Source organism: Cyprinus carpio, chromosome A21 (assembly GCF_018340385.1).
Source record: "Cyprinus carpio isolate SPL01 chromosome A21, ASM1834038v1, whole genome shotgun sequence".
NCBI lineage: Eukaryota > Metazoa > Chordata > Actinopteri > Cypriniformes > Cyprinidae > Cyprinus > Cyprinus carpio.
In genome coordinates this window covers 10688243-10705193 of record NC_056592.1, presented here as the reverse complement: position 1 = coordinate 10705193, position 16951 = coordinate 10688243, and the positions used below count along the sequence as shown (strand labels likewise).

At 39.7% G+C, this 16951-nt stretch overlaps 1 protein-coding gene and 1 long non-coding RNA gene across 3 annotated transcripts in view; one reads left to right on the top strand and one right to left on the bottom strand.

The window, feature by feature from the left end:
- The first annotated feature begins 1489 nt into the window (after positions 1–1489).
- On the top strand, positions 1490–14458 carry LOC122149291. The gene is made up of 3 exons (XR_006162922.1): positions 1490–1613; positions 14133–14221; positions 14325–14458. It is a non-coding gene; the product is annotated as an uncharacterized LOC122149291 (long non-coding RNA).
- The window catches only part of LOC109046208 (rapamycin-insensitive companion of mTOR-like), a 27145-nt gene continuing 13193 nt past the window's right edge, over positions 3000–16951 (bottom strand). Inside the window, exons 14-39 of one of the 2 annotated variants that reach the window (XM_042778963.1) lie at positions 16844–16910; positions 16522–16602; positions 16331–16431; positions 16069–16234; positions 15887–15988; positions 15437–15483; positions 15209–15344; positions 14840–15039; positions 14624–14750; positions 14312–14476; positions 13921–13997; positions 13409–13487; positions 13207–13316; positions 13016–13103; positions 12840–12932; positions 12520–12626; positions 11356–11621; positions 9354–10389; positions 8825–8896; positions 7996–8173; positions 7619–7703; positions 7317–7520; positions 6429–6581; positions 5252–5375; positions 4824–4962; positions 3000–4509 (exon numbers count right to left, since the gene is read on the bottom strand). In XM_042778963.1, coding sequence (XP_042634897.1) covers positions 4444–4509; positions 4824–4962; positions 5252–5375; positions 6429–6581; positions 7317–7520; positions 7619–7703; positions 7996–8173; positions 8825–8896; positions 9354–10389; positions 11356–11621; positions 12520–12626; positions 12840–12932; positions 13016–13103; positions 13207–13316; positions 13409–13487; positions 13921–13997; positions 14312–14476; positions 14624–14750; positions 14840–15039; positions 15209–15344; positions 15437–15483; positions 15887–15988; positions 16069–16234; positions 16331–16431; positions 16522–16602; positions 16844–16910 — 4069 coding nt within the window. In that variant the 3' untranslated portion in view covers positions 3000–4443. The remainder of the gene's footprint in view (positions 4510–4823; positions 4963–5251; positions 5376–6428; positions 6582–7316; positions 7521–7618; positions 7704–7995; positions 8174–8824; positions 8897–9353; positions 10390–11355; positions 11622–12519; positions 12627–12839; positions 12933–13015; positions 13104–13206; positions 13317–13408; positions 13488–13920; positions 13998–14311; positions 14477–14623; positions 14751–14839; positions 15040–15208; positions 15345–15436; positions 15484–15886; positions 15989–16068; positions 16235–16330; positions 16432–16521; positions 16603–16843; positions 16911–16951) is intronic. The other variant, XM_042778964.1, reaches the window with a different exon arrangement.

The following is a 16951-nucleotide window of genomic DNA, read 5'->3' as shown; positions in this document are numbered from 1 at the left end:
AAACTCAAACTGCATTACCTTGAGTATGTGCAGCCCAAATGGTTTCTTTTCGTAAATAAAAACTAGATTATTTTGTTGATTTTTATTATTTGGACAGTAACCCTTCAACTTTTTTGTGATGATTCAGGAATACAAATAGTACAACTTTTCTTGTTCTGATGGAGAAACTCTAAACACTCTATTCATGTTGACGTAAAGTATGAAATGTGACGTGAAGTATGTTTTGCTCATAAGACCAGAAATGGATTACAAATAATAAATAAAAATCAAATCAAACATAATTCATCAGGCCATTAAGAAGCAGCAATCCCGATTATTGGTGCATTACTACTGGAAAATTAGAGGCTTAAAGACTGTTGTAGATAAGACTATCATCATTTATGATCTGTGGCTATGAAAATGAGTAAACAAACACACCACAGATGGTGACTGAACAGACTTCAGTCTAAACAATAGCACATCCAATACATCAAATACTAATCGCTTAACCGAGAGTTAAATTATGACTGATATTGGCAATAAAAAACATTGTTTTTTCCAATCACAACACACCAGAAACATTCATTTCAAGTGAAATCATTTTAGAGATCACGTAATATGACTGAACACAATGGACGACTGGGGATTTTGTAAATCCTTTATATAATTTGCCTTTTCATCTTGTTTTGCAACATAATAGCCTACAGATGGTTAAATTCTTGTACTCTGTTCTGAAGAACTGAACTCTCAACATCTCTTCAGTTTCTACATGGCCCAAGAGAGTTCATATATTTAGTAAAGATCCATATTACTCACAGGACTTGCAAAGTAGCTAATAATTCTTTACAGATGATGTCAGGACCATGCGGCTGCTTTTTTATTATTTAAAAAGGAAATATTTTACAAAACGTATTTTACATACAATTAATAGCCTAAATTATTTCACTAAGAACGGAACCAGTGTGTTAGGCTATACAAAAATAGACATCATCTAATAAAATAGAATTAACAAAGATATGCGCACTGCTCGTCTCTCCTTATGAACCGTAATAGTTCATGTTAACATATTACAGGATCACTGATTCGTGTCATTAGAAATTAAACATTACAAAAGCCTTTCACGAGAAGTTAAAGAATTAAGAGAAGAAGAAGAGGAAGAAGAAGAAGAAGAAGAAGAAGAAGAAGAAGAAGAAGAATCACCCACCTGTATAAAGTGTTCGCAGGTTTCCCCAAATTATTTTCGCCCAATGCTAAACATGTAAGACTTATCTGAGCCGCGTAGTGGAAAACAACTAACTTAAGTACACTCGTACACGAGCAGACGTGTGAGAACGTGTAGTGGGAGGATCTTAGTGGAACTCTGCGTGCTGGAAGTTACGAGTCTCGTTGGAAAGGGGATCAAGAAAGAAAAACAAGTTTATTAACCGCTGTGTGTTTTAATGGCACCACGTTAAAACGATTCCCAAACGTCATCTCGAAGATATTTGGCTAATATCGATATTTTCCCGCGTACAGTCAGTAGCCTACTAAGTACAAGAAATCAGTAGGCTACGTTAAGTAGGAAGTAATGTGGATTACAGGTCCATTTTACACTGTCAGCGCTGACTGGAGAAATCAGCATGGATCTACATAAGGTAAACTATTATTAGAGATGAGAATACTAGTTATATTAGCAGATAAACGCATTATCGTATCGGACAAAATATGAAAAAAAAAAAAACAACAAAAACCGCAAGGGAGGGGATTGTACACAATGACTGACTGTTCTGTTGAAAGCGACGGCAGCCTTTCTCTGGAATTCTTGCGAGCACAGCGGGGCCCGGGCTGGGCATAGGGCGAAAACCACCAAATAACAATGAAACACTTGAGAAATTATTCAAGGAAGTCGAGGTTTATTTTATCACGTACGCATCCCTTTCATTAGATTTTCAAGGCCCATAGCCTATACCCCCCTAACACCCCCGCCCCAACAAACACATTAAATTATACAAGAAAGCTCATAATTAAAGAAACATTATATGTACAACAGTTTTAGCTGTTTTTCCCTTCAGGAAAATATAAATAACACTTCTTGCAACAGTCTGCAATTTCATTATTAAATGGTGCTTACATTTCATAGTGCTCTGCAGAATCATGAGTGCACTTAAAAGAGGGGTAAAAAAAATCACTTAAAGCCAAGGTGCAGTTAGTTTTAGTTGTAAAATGAACAAATAGGCTTTACATTTAAAATATATGCATTTCCTTTAAACTCTTAGCCTTAATGGTGATGGAGAAAACAACCCTTTGTTCCACAAATACAGTTAACTCTGTAATAATTGGCGCTTGTTAATATTTCAAAGGTTTTAAAAACACCAGTACATTTTTTTTTTTTTTTTTTTTATCAATTCAAAAATGATTTTAAAAACAATTTGACAATGGCTTCTGGTCATGGGCTGCACATAACCCCTATTGAAAACAGGAGGCAACACTGTGGAAAAAGACCAACAAATAACCATCTGGCATTCTGGGATATTTTCACCACACACTCTGATACTAAAAAAAAAAAAAAAAAATCTATCCATTAAACTGCAGATAGTGGTTAGAATGCACATGCACTTACAAATTTCCCCAAAAGCCTAAAAGGAAATACTGTAACAACTACTTGTATTATTTCTGGCCATATTAGTCTCAGTTTTTACAGTAGAAAAAGTAATGGAAGTTAAAACCTGATACTTAATTCAAAAGCCAAGGCAGGCAAAGGCAGATTTATTAGTTTCTATAATAAATAACACAAGAAAAAAGGGCAAATTCGTTAATTCTAACAGGTTAACGCTAATACAAATAAGGCAAAATAATTAAAGCTGCCTAAATAACATAGATGGTCCAGCCAAGAAAATGAAGTGATCGTCCTATCTTCAATAAGTCATTTCTACATACAGAATTTACAGGCACACTGCATAGAAATAATTCAAATATGAACCTCAATTTTATACTTACAAAGTGGGATCTAACTATTTTTGGTAGTATTTTTTTTAATGCAATGTTAAACTAGATTCATCCTAACCCTGAAGACATTTTGATATCTTATTAAACCATAATGGGTTATGCGCAATACTGAGAATTGCTGTTATAAATATTGATAAAGTATAGTAGTTTATAAATGACAGGCAGTTGAATTTGAGCAGAACATCTTAATCATGTCAGTTTAATCTTAATATTTGACCCAAATTTGCCCATCTCCTGACCATATTTAGGTTAAAAAGCATTATAGCAGTCCGTAAGAGAGAATAAAGTACAAAGGTATTTCTCATATACAAATATTGTGAAATATGTTTGGTAAGTCTTGGTTTTATTAATGGTTCAATAATTAATGATTTTCTCTACAGAAAGAGAAAAATTTCTGATTGCAATATTTCTATTATTAATAAAAAAAAAAAAAATCACTAAAACTACTTAAAACAGAGCAGAATGAAACTGCAAAATAGCAGAAGTGAAATGCATTTTAACTTACTCTTTTGAAGCCCATTGTCTACACGTACACTGACTGTCAGATATAAATAATTCGTGGTCAGTTTTATCTTGGCTAATGGGCTAAAATAAAGTCGAAGAGACAGAGAGGAGCTGCTTGGACCAATAAATAAGTGAATAAATAAATAAATATCTTACTGTTGTTTTTGGATGATGTCTCACATGTCAGTTAACAAAGTTACACAATAATACAATATAGTCGCTATTGCATGATTGTGTAACACCACCATCAAATACATGTGCATACACTTACTCAGGGACTGCTATGTGCTACGTCAAGATAACAATCAGTTAGAATGAGCAGAAAAAATTCCTTTTATGAGTCGGGTACAAAAGGAAAATAAAAACTGGCAGTTACTTAATGATGATTGTCTTACGAGTGTTTGCTCAGCCTGGTTGCGAAAGCCATTTCATACATACATAAATAACCAGGATTAGTAAATCCAAAGAAAAGCTGGAATGTTGTAGTGTTGAAAAAAATAATGCTTTTGTTACATGCAATCATACGCCCAGGGCCTTAAAAAAAGGACAATATTGATTGAACAGAAATGACAGAAGTTAATAAACTCCCTAGAGAGCCTTAAATGATTTTGCTCGCTTGCATTTAAAATACAGTTTGCATTGACTCACTTGTTTCACTTTCTGTTCAATGCTTTACAGTTCATAATTGTCATTTACAAGGATTATTTGGTTACAACATCCACTGTAGATGTCTACAGAGCATCTGTGTAAAGTATATTTGTTCAGGTAAAAATAGTTTGTTCTCTTAATGTACCGCTTTTTCCCTCTCTGTGGAAACGTTCCCGCTGACTCTCTCAATCCACTTATGTCTGTTCCATAGCCCTAGTCTCTTATTGCGTATTCATCTTAGTTGCATGGTCAGGCCAAGAAAAAATTTGACAACTTGCTGCATAGGGGAAGAGAATAATCTGGAAAACGCCTAGAGGATCACGGCTCTCATGGACAATCTGCTGTGGTAGACTTCTTGGGCACTGTCAGAATGCTCTCAGCCTCCTCGTACATCTACAAATAAAAAGATTAAGACATGAATGCTTAGTAATGTGAAAGTGTTAAAAACAATCATTTTGCAATTCTGTTAATTTATACTAGTGGCATAGAAATGGAAACATTTAACCCAGTTTAATTCCAGGACTGAAAAAAAAATCGTGAGGGACATCATCAATATCACCAATAAAATATTATTTTTAAACAAAGAATGGGCTCTGGAAACTTTCCCCAGTACTTGTGCAGTCTAGATTGTAAAGTAATGGGGTTAAGCTGCAGAAAAACAAGTCTGTTGGACTGTTTGGACTAATGTGAGAAAAGTTTCGTATTACCGGAATGAACTGAACATCTTGAAAGAGCTCCTGAATGAAGCGTCGTGAAGCCAGTCTAAACATGCAATGAGCCAGCAAGTATGAAACCTCGGAATACAGGCAGATGTCATCAAACGCATAAGGAAACTTTTCCTTGATTCTGCAAGGTAACAAGTTACAATGAAAGAAAACAGAGAAGAAGAAAAAAAGAATAGATCTGAATAGATTTGTAGATCCTCTCTCTACAAAGCTTTACTCTTGCCTTCATTTTTCACGAGAAAGATTTCACTTTATACTGCCTCATTAAAATGATCAAAAGGATCAAATCAAAATTATGTTCAGCCAAAGAGTCTTCCCAGTTACCGCAGTATTTAGTGAAACCTCAGTTAAAATTTAATAAGGAAAGCATTTGTTAATTTGAAATCGTTGTGGATGCATTGTCTAATTACGTGAGGAGTCCAGTTTCATTCCCTTTTGTCCCCACTGAGGAGCTCAGGTTGATGACCAGCCGAAGCACCTCCTTCCTCAGAAGAACACGGCAGGCTGGAGCATCCTCTGGAATATTTTTCACTCCTGGCAGAAAGACAGCATGCACAGGCATACAATTAACAATTAAAGGGACAGTTCACCCAAAAAAGAAAATTACCCCATGATTTACTCATCCTCAAGCCATCCTAGGTGTATATGACATTCTTCTTTCAGATGAATGCAATCAGAGTTATATTAAATAATGTCCAGGCTAATCCATGCTTTATAATGGGAGTGGATGGTAGCCCAAAATTTGAAGTCCCAAAAAATTGCACCCATCCATTATAAAAGAAGTCCACACGGCTCCAGGGGTTAATAAAGGCCTTCTGAAGCGACGCAATGCGTTTGTGTAAGAAAATATAAATTTTCACAAGTTACAACTTTCTGAACCTTAATCTCTAGCTTCCGCTAACTGTAGTACGTGCGTTCACGAGAGAGTGGCGTCCAGCGGATGACGTAGGATGTAGGTGTGGCATAAGCTCTGGTAAGAATATTCTAGTCTCGCAAGAAACAAGTTTTGTTTACAGCAAGAGAGTGGCGTCCAGCGGATGACGTAGGATTTTGGTGTTGGGTTATATCTGGAATCCTCCGACATTTTTCTTTACCTCTCCTCTGCACTTCACGTTCGTCACTTCCACATTCTTTACCGCGTTTGCCTATGTCATCCGCTGGGCGCCACTTTCTTGTGAACGTGCGTACCACAGTTAGCGGAAGCTAGAGATTAAGCTTTTATTAAGTTGTAAATATTAATATTTTTCTTACACAAACACATTGCGTCGCTTCAGAAGGCCTTTATTAACCCCTGGAGCAGTGTGGACTTCTTTTATAATGGATGGGTGCAATTTTTTGGACTTCAGATTTTGGGATACCATCCACTCCAATTATAAAGCATGGATTAGCCTGGACATTATTTAATATAACTCTGATTGTATTTATCTGAAAGAAGAATGTCATATGCACCTAGGATGGCTTGAGGGTGAGTAAATGGGGTCATTTTCATTTTTGGGTGAACTGTCCCTTTAACCTGTACAAAACAAAATGCTTGAGAATTGCCTGAATTTTCCAATTGGATTTTTGCCAGCTTGAAGAATTCCTCACCAAGAACAAGCTCGGTGCTGCGTGTGCTGCCACCAGAGCCCTGAGAGACAGCATCGCTGCAGCCAGACACTCCTGAGTACTTAGACTGAGGCATGACTTCCAGGTTGTGTAAGGACTGATTGCACCATTCCGAAAACGGAGCATCGGGATAGTCTAAAACAGGGTTGATGGTGCATAAGAACATGAGGAAACACAAATTAACTAATGGCTTCGTTTACACTTGGCATTAACATGCGAACACTGTGATCTGATCAAGCAGATCGTATCATCAGTCAATCAGGACACGGAGTGTTTACACTTGGCAACATCAAGTGGCCTCTCTATCTGGGCAACCGATCGGATCTCTTTTTCCGGCACAATATTCAAATAAGTCTTTCACCATGTCTACACTGGACGCGAGCGACGCGACATGACACGACACATACCTGACAGTAAACTGTTGCCTCGTTCTATTTATGACGTACTGACACAAAGTTCAAATGATTTGCAGTGGTCACTTTGTCGTGTCCATTGTAGACAGCCTCACGCTGTTGCAGCGCAGCATGGCACAGCAACTGTCACGTCCGGTGTAGGCACGGTGCTAAGTGTTCGAGTCTCACTTGCGCTCCACGGCCTGGTGTCCTCTATCTTTTTCTGACCATTCCGGAGAGAGGGGAAGGGGTTTTGCGTGACATTGCGTTTACACTTGTCTTTTCAATGTATGTGTGGACAACATCCGGATACAGGTCGCATGTAAATGCCAAGTGTAATCGCAGCCAATGATATTGGGTAACTAAATTACCATGTTTGAGTAACATAATACATGCGTCCACACAGGATTTTAGGGACATCTGGTCAAAGTGATGTCACCTTTTTTTCAATATTCATTTGGATAAACGTGCAGCTTACCTGTGCGGCTTTGTGTAGGAGTGCTTAGATTGCAGCCAAGCACGTAGAGCCCTGCACAGTAAAGGCAGTTCTCCTCGTTGTGCTCCTGCAGGCCGGTCTCCTCCGCACCCAGCAGCTGGTGCTGGTTTGAACGGCTCACCGCAATCAGCTCCGTGATACTAAGCTGAGATCGCAGAACAGAATGCCTGGATCCTTCACTGGAACCTGAGAAAAGAGCAGCATTCAGTTACTGAAGCAGTAGTGAGGCACTAATGCTATGGGAGTAGTAACTGATTAAACAACGTAACCATTCCTATCTTTACCATCTGCATCTCCTGAGAAGAACTTTGCTGATCGGTCTTCTGATGGTGGACTTGTCCTCTTCTGGAAGTACGGTATGTCTTTAATCTGGGTAGCAACCAAAAAACAAGAAAGTCAAGTTCCAGACAAATTTAGAAAGTATTTTTGTAATGCATGTTTACACTTGGTATTGACATCCTTTTTGGATAATCCTACCCAAAGTGGACACCTTTCGGAAGTGGTGGCCACACACTTTGACTTTGCAGACCACTCCTTGAGACAGTTTGATCAAGATGTATTTAATTGCATGGTAACACCATGTGTAAAGAGCAATCTGCCCTGATCACCAGAGATGGATGTTAGTACCAGGTATAAACAGGATCATAGAGTAGTTAGTTACCTGGAACATGCTGTTGATGTTCATTGGCAGTGCAAGGCCAACATAGTCATCTGAGTTGCCATATGTGGCACTGGACACCATGGAACGCACTGAAGAGGAGCGCTGCAGGGAGGTCTGACTGATAGGGCTCAGAAGATCCTCCTTATCCAGAGATGCAAAACTCAAAGCCTTGAGAAACCTGTACTCATACAGAGGGGAAGAGATCAGAGAGAAGTGTTTGGAAGGATGACAACATTGGGAGAGAGAAAACGGTAAGAAAGGAGGTTTGGACATTTTGGAAACTACTTGTGATGATACTGCATTACTGTAGTCTTGCTAGCAGATGATTGGTAGGTTTGTCAATGTGGGAACAGGCTGAAAGAGCTTCAGAAAGAGCTACACTTCAGAAAGAGTAGCTGCATCATGCAAGTACTGAAGGTCAAAAACCTCTACATGCTTCTTGGATCAAATGCGGGAATGCGGCTATTGTGGGAATCGGTTTCAGAACGTTAACATCAGAAAACTACTTGGAATTTTGTGACAATGGGACAAGGCCTAGGTTAGAAAGTCTTTTTAGAACTACATTCAATCAATGAGGAATGAGGAGAGTTTACTTTGTCCTACTGTGGGGAAATAATTTCTAGGGCTGAAGAGTCATGGTTGAAGAGAATTGGGTTAAGATATGGGCTATGGGAGCGGTCATGAGAAATGAAGAAGAAAAAAAAAAACGGGGGGTAAAGTACGATGAAATAGAAGCCAAGGAGTTCAGGGTTTTTGTATTGTAAAAAGGGACTGAAGTGGACGTTTAAACTGAAAGAGGGGACGTCAGGCCTAGGGATGGTCCACGCACCGTGGCAGCAGAGATCTGTGATGGGGCCTGCTCGAACCTTGGCCCAGACATCTGAAGCGCTTTTTAGTATACCTGAGAGGGACCATCAGAAACAGACCACATTATTTCCAGAGGGAGCAGTGCTTCATAAGGGGCTTTTAGGAGTGTCATTTTGTATTATATGGATGGTAACATTAACGGGGAACTCTAACACTCATTTCTTGTCCGATTATCATTGATATTTATAGAATTTATAATATTATGGTCTTATCAGGCTGATACCTTTCACAGCCGCATCCCAAAAAGGAACAATATTAAAGGAAGTCTAAAGACGAATGACTTCTTCTGTAATGTCTTAACTCCTAATGACTCTTCTGAGAAATGTTCATTCAAGACATCTTGAAACCTTTGGAACAGGATGGTAACTGGATGCATTCTGTGAAAGTTGTGTAAGTGTAAAATTTGATGTGAAAGAAACAGTAAACGAAGGGTGACGTAATGACAGAAAAGGGAAAGAGTTTCACACCATCTGCTGGTCCATCTGCTTTACCTGCGTGGTGTGAGTCTGGAGTCCAGGCTGCCAGTTTTCATAGTGATGGCATCGGCGAAGAGCACGTCTTTGGCAGGCGAGGCAAGCACTTCGCTATGGGAAAGGGAAGGGTGAATGCGCTGCTGCTGTAGTCGTTTGAGGGTAGCATAGCCCAATGCGTCCCGAGGGCTGGTGTACATGAAGCTACAGTCAGTCAGGCTTGAAATGGTTGTGACAGAGGGTGATTTAAGGGACTGGGCCCTGCGTGGCAAAGTATGAGAGGAACCTGGTGGCATCAGCAGTACTGAGTTAGATTTGGACAAGGGCAGGTGGTTGGACTGAGGCGTGAGAGAGTTAAGTGTTTTGACAGTTTGAGTGCTAATGACCGTATTGAGGCTAACACAGTCCGTGTCGATGGTAGAAGAGTCCAGGCCACCCACCGTCTCTCGGGATGGGCTGGAGCTCATGGAGCTGATGCCGCTGGTGGTCGTGTCCGTGTTGAAACTCTGGCTGCGACTTTTAAACTGAGCCCCGCCCCCAGAGGTTGAGCCATCGCCGGCCAGCCTTTCCCGACTGGTCTGCTCTCGGGGGGCGTCTCCAACCCCTGAGCTCCGTTCTCCAGCTTTGTTCAGACGCACCTCCAGCTCCCCAATACTAGATGTGCTGCCCTGAGTTTCCGAAGTCTTGCTGCCCACAAAAGAGGTATCCAGATTAACACTTGGGCTTTTTGGCAGATGTCCATCAGCAAATACAGGACTGAAGACATCTCCCTGAACTGTAGAGAATATAGAGGGCTCTGTAACTGTGCGTATCCTCCTTAGGCCTCCTAACGTGGGCTCACCCTGGAGTTTACTGCTGGTACCAGTGCCTTTGGGGTCACTGGTACTACGGAGTTTCTTTCCGGAGAGGGAGATGAGGAAGCGGTTACGGACAAGTCGACTGGAGGCTAATAAGGTGAAGGGGCTGCGGTCCTTTAGGAGTTTGGGCCTGAAGTACAGTGGCTGATCCTCTGAAAGTTCAGGGCTTTCTATCTTATCATCATCCAGGATGTACATGCCTGAAAAGGAAGGCATTTTGGCAGTGTTACTTTTAGATGTTTTTAAATGGTACCACTAGATGGAATTTATATAGTGTGTGCAGAAATACAGAGTGAGGTTTAATGTTAAAGTGTGGGTCAAGAAAAGCCTAAACTTTTCCCCTTTAACAGTTTATATACGAGTCAGGATTACTGACTGCTTAGTCATCTAAAACCAGTCAGTGGTTAGATAATGATTCATTATGACTCTTTCAAGGCCTTACTAAGCCGTGTCTGGAGCACCTCTGTATATAAATGTAGGCCCAACCATTCCATTAGGAAAAAAAGATACCTTTTTATAGCTGAATCTGGCACATCAAGAGGTGCAACTGATGATGCTTACAAGTCTGGGAATGGCTTTAAACATATTTCTAACTATTTGAAGTGAATCACTCTAAAATTCAAAAGATCATTTATAAATAGATACAATTTCACATCACTTGCAGCCAGTCTAGGCCAGGTTGTCAGATAAATTCAGCCAAGAGCTGACTAAAAGAGTCTACAAGTCTCATCTTATTCAAAATCAAATGCATGTAAAAGAAATTACAAAACAATTTCACAACCAGGAAGAACAGTAACAAGAAGAACAAAAACAGGAAGGAAAATGCATCTCTAAATGTTGTAGACCAAGAGATTGCAAAGATTTTGCGGTTCTAAATAAGCACCATTTCTGCAGTACGCTATACTGTTTTGCTACATTAGATCATCTTGATATATTAATATACAGTTGTTGAAATAAAGACAATATTGACAAATGAAACCATGTTGAAGACACTTTCACAACAATAAAATGCAGTCAGATTCTAAGCTCTAATAATGATAAATATGAGATAACTATGCTTCAAATAAGAAGATATGGGGCCCATATGAAGGTGGTAAGAAGGACTAAACCACAGTGTTGCAATGAGGGCCATTAGTCTTCAATGAGTGGATGGGAGCGGCACTCACTAGGCTGAGTGGAGTCACTCTCGCTGTTGTGTCTAGAGCTGGTGGACTCAGAGTTCAGGCTGAGGGTGCTGGGTGCTGAGGACAGTTGGATGAGGGGTTGCTGCTGTTGTTGCTGCTGCTGTAGGTTCTGGTTCTGCTCCACCTCATCTGGCACCACATGCCAAAGCTCTCTGCGATTGTGCCTAACTGCATCCCAACCATGCAGTTTGAGCAGCTCACATCCCTGCTTAGTTTTAGAAATGAGTCCCAGAACATAAAGACATGTCCTAAGAGAGGGGAAAATTATGAACAAAATTATGAGTAAGGCAAAGAAAAAAAAAAAAATGCAACAAAAAGAAAGTAAAGACCATTGTGTATAAAAACGAAAGAATGCCAATTGCCAAATTTTTGGGGAGGAGGTATGACGCAATTCACTGAGTCATGCAAACCCAGATAAAAATGGTTTCTGAGAAAGTAATTTTGAAACTACAGAAGTGTCTAGAGGGGTTTATTGTTAACTTTCAGGCACCCTATCACCGTGTATACACGCGCCGCAACCGCTAAAGTCTGTCTACACTGGACGCGACAAAGCGACCATTGAAAATCATTTGAAATTTGTGTCAATACTCAATACGTCATAAATAGAATGCAGCAGCAGTTTTCTGTTGGGGATTTGTCGCGCCCGCATCCAGTGTAGACAGCATCACTGATTATAATGAGTTCTATAGTCGAGCTGCTCGCATATGGTGTACACACGATGTATGTCTTGTCACCCAGTTGGGTTAGCTGTGCAATACCTCTGTGCAACAGTAACCAGTAAATGTTGCAATGCAAGTGTCTCATTTTTGCAATTTTATTTGTAGAACCACACACAAAAATAAAAAAAGAAGCATTGGCTATTTTATATGTTAGCATTATAACTTCAGATATCTTTTCTTTACCGGGTTTTTTTTTTTTTTTTTCAAGCAATTTGTTACAGTCACAAAATGAAAGTTTCAAACATCTTGTAAACATGGAGATGAAATGAGCACCATTTCTTTTGAGCATTTTTGAGCCACTATGTCAGAACATGTGCACCTACCCACCTGAATCCAAATTTGTGCATTTGACTTAAATGCCATATCTAAATTTTACCATTATTGGCCATATGCAGCCAGGTTGATCCCTTTAATCAAGAACACATACCCCCTAATAGACAGAACCTCACAGTCATGGGCAAGAGCGACAATATCTGGAATTACATTCTCTTCCTGCAGCAGGTTCAGTCCCCAGTTAGATGTGCCAATGTTTCCCTTGAAGCAAGCAGAGTAAAGATTTTATACTTTATATAATATATCTAATGCTACTGATAATTATTACCACAAAGACAGTAGTGAAAAAAAGCTCATTTTAAAATCAGGAAGTGGAGGACAAAGAAATTGTCCTCATAAACCATGTTCACATTGTAATACCTATGTTATTATACAAATTTGTGTCATTATAAACCTTCACACAAAGCAGCTTACCAGGGCCCAAAGAGCAGCTTTGAGTTGTTTGATGCCATCCCATTTGTCCAGCACTGGGCAGCGCACTGTGTAGCTCAGGTCTGAAACTACATTCTGTTAGTGACAGAAAAGAGGCATTATATGAAGAAATGCATCACCATCAGGATCTGCCATAATTTATTTTAAATCACACATACCTGAGCTTCCAACAAATGACAGCCTGTCTTATCATGTACAAGTTGCCCATACAAATGCACAGGAAGAAAAACATTTGGTCTTTGTAACCTATAAGAAAAAGATTTTAGGTGCTGAAAAAGTTCTTGATGACTTCCTTCCAAATAACAATACAGGCAACTGATGAGTACAGGATAGAGTTTCCAAGGAAAACCTTTGGTTGCTCCGTCGCACATAGTTATCCCCATCCACTGGTTTTCGGTAAGTAGTGAGCGCTTCATTTAGCTGTTCCTCTATGAGGTCCACATACTTGAGGTTGTATTCCTACAGGGAAACAAAAGCAGTTGGACAGAATAGATACAGTAAGCTTGAGTTTGTATACACACTTTTAACAGTGCAAAATAATGGTACATTACCTTCTGCCACTTTTCCAGTTGTTTAGTGACATATCCCCTTTCATTTAGATAGGAGAACCCCTTTGGAATGGACAAAAACCTGGAAATGGATGCCACATCATCAGATGAAAAGGAGCAGTTTTTTTATGCAAAACAGACCCTTTTCAACTTTACTACTAAGTGTGTTTCACGAAATGTGTATAAAATACACAACATGTGCTTTCAAAGATAAAAGTGGGACCATACAATAAAAAATGCATTGGCCAGTGCTGAAAATCTTAAATAGTAAACAAACTTTTCAGGCAATTCTTTAAAATCTGTTTGCACATCTGTTTGAGAATAACAAGAAATGTGTTTCGAGCACCCAAGCAGCATTATTGAATGATTTCTTAAGGATCACATGACACTGAAGCCTGGAGTAATGGTTGCTGAAAATTCTGCTTTGCACATCTTTTATGAGGAAGAAATATGTAGTGCACATTCAAACCTCTGTGTTTAAATGAGAAGTCATATAGGGAATATTTGAGATTTACCGTAGCAGCAAAAGTACACCCTTGTCTCCCAGGTGAGTTAGTGCTGGCTTCATCTGAATCAGAGCGTGTAGGTTTGCCTAAGACGGCATGATAGTAAAAACAGCAGTCATGTAATTAGACATGTATTCACAAGCCACAATATAACTGTTAATCATTAATACTCTGACAGGGATTTTGACCTAGATGCTGGCTGATTACAGATCTGTTTACAGCTTCCTGGAACAAAGCTACACTGGCCCAGCATAGTCAATTCACAAGTGCCTCCAACATCAACATGTTTTATTATTTTACCAAGACCAAGGTCAGTTGAATAACACGACTTTCTGCCAAGTTAAACACCTCAGTGTTAATAACATCCTCCTTTTTGCCCTTATGTGTTAATTGACTTCACCTTGTCTTCACAGGCCTCATCCAGTATGTCCAAAGCCTCCACCGAGACAGCCTTGTTGCGGTCGTGTAACTGAGTCACCAGCAGTTCAATACCCCAGTTGCTGAAGAACTCCACGTTAGCTCGAAGTAGCACCCGCAGATGCTTGGTGGCGTATAGCCTGCAGTTCTGTGCCAAAATAACATTCAAGAAGTGTATTAGAGATCTGTTAGCATAGGGGAATGCTTTTACCAGCATGCTTTTGTAAGCACGACTAGGTCCAAGTGTATGGCACTAAGGTAAACACACTCAAAGGGTGATAGGTCTGTTTCTTACGTCAGTGGCAGCAGTGAGGATCTTTGAGAGGATGACTCGTGCTAAGCCATTCCGGCTGTAGTCCAGTGTGGAAACGGTCAGCTTCAAAAGATGGTCCTGGTTCTTCAGGGAACACAGGTTCAGCAGGCTGTCAAAACAATTAGAAAAAAGACTGATTTTGGAAGATACCAATATATTGTGTATCTCTATATCATTTCTGCAAAGTCCTAATCGAACCATTGGAAGACGCTGCACTTCTCAAGCATCTTAACACCCTGGGGGTGGGCAGAGAGAGTGCCGAGGAACAGGAAGTAGTGCTGGCTGAGAGTAGTGAGGAGGCCGTTGCTCTGCAGACTTCGGTCTGGTTTCAGCCCAGAGGACGAGGACAGCCATTGCACAATGTCCTTCACCAGGTCCTCAAGATACACCTGTCCATCCTGAGAAGAGAGGAAAATAGCTCAAAATTAATCATTCTGTCATCTATCACGCCATTCTTTCTTCTGTGAAACACAAATGGAGAAGTTGGAAGAAAGAAAGTTCTGTAGGTTCGGAGCAACATGACAGTGAGTAAATAATAGGCTCGGTTCTGATATCTTTTCTTCTCACCTCATCTGACTCCAGCAGGAACTCAATGAACTGACAGCCCACCACCGTTAATTGCCTGGCCTTGCTGTGGTCCAGCTCCAGGCTAGCATACAGCTTGCTGCTAGGCTTGTAGAAGAACAGCAGCCTTCGCACAAACCTGAGAAAGAAAGTGTAGGATTTACAGCAATGAATGGGTGACAAAAAATTATTAGGACGATTTCTAAGAATAGAAAACCAAACTCTACTTACTTGTGCATCTGTTCATCTTTGTTGTTCCGAAGGTTGGTATTTGGCCACTGAAACACAATTAAAAATCATACACTAAGACATACTGTACACTAGGGTTCAAAAGTTTGGAGTTTTTGAAAGAAATTAATACTTTTATTCAGTAAGCATGCATTAATTGATTTTAAGGACTTTTACATTGTTACAAGAAATTCTATTTCAGACAAAATGTTTCCATTTCAAATCATGGTTTCCAAACAAATAGTAAGCAATTTAATTCAACTGTTTTCAACACTGACTGAACATTGGCTGCTAATAAATTCAGCTTTGCAATCACAGGATTTTTTTTTATTTTAAAATATTATAAAGTAGAATTATTTTTTCTTAAATTGCATTCTATTGACACAACAAAGAAAGTGGTGCTCAAGCCATCTGTCTTTTAAAATAAAAACAATTTAATCCAAAATCTCCTACCTTAAGTATGGTACTGATCAGGACCCAGTTCCATTCCAAATTCTGCTTATGATTTAGAATCTGACTGTCTCTGAGGTTCATCATCAGGGCCTCCTCAGTGTCCTAAAGAACACAAGAAAAATGTAGATCACATCCAAGCTGAAACATCCAAGAAATGCTTTCCTCCAGTCACCAGCACCTACCTTAATGACAAAAATGTCCCTCTGGGGCCTTAGGTACTGGTCCCGACAGCAATGAGCAGCCAGTGATTTGCGAATAATGTGGTCCAAGTAAAGACTATTGGGTTTGGGTCCTCGTTTCTTCTTTTCATGAAATCGCTTCAAGTAGTTGACCGCAGCACTTGCCCGTCTACAAAACACAACCGAATAAAGCTCCATCAAATCACAGAAATAATCACATAGCTTATTTGTGTTGGTAACTACATAGGACCAGACAGCAACTCACAGTCTTTTCTCCTGAGGGATGTCAAAAGAAGCAGCCATGTTCATAAGAGTGGGCAGGCAGTGCAGGTGGTGACTATGGGAGTGGGGGAGAATGGTGTTGGCCTGAAAATAAAACGAAGACCATTTAAGGTCAGGTGAGATATAGTACAAGATTAAGCTGTATTCACTGTTGCATTGATTTGAGTATAATACCATATGCAGGAGTTCTCCTAAGAGGATGGTTGCATGCACTGAAACACCATCATCACTGCTAGTGATCACTTCAACCAGGCCCTGAAAATAAACAACATCTGGAGCTTGACAGATTTGATATGCTTCACTGCATGGAAAAGAGCAGTATGAACATTCATACATATCCCCTTTTGTTGGACATACAAAACAATTTTGTGGGTTTAAAACAAAACAATGATGAATTAAAAAATGACTGTTTGAATGAACCATGGCTTCTTTTCTTCAAGAATTGTTCATGTTCAAAAAGATGATGGTGAATCACAATTTTAAAATGGTATATTACCTCTAAAAGTCCACTGTGGATGAAAGCACAAAGTAGTAAGGCGAGATAGTTATCCATCAAATCTGGTCTGGGTGGAGACAAAGAACACAAACACATGTCAAGACATTA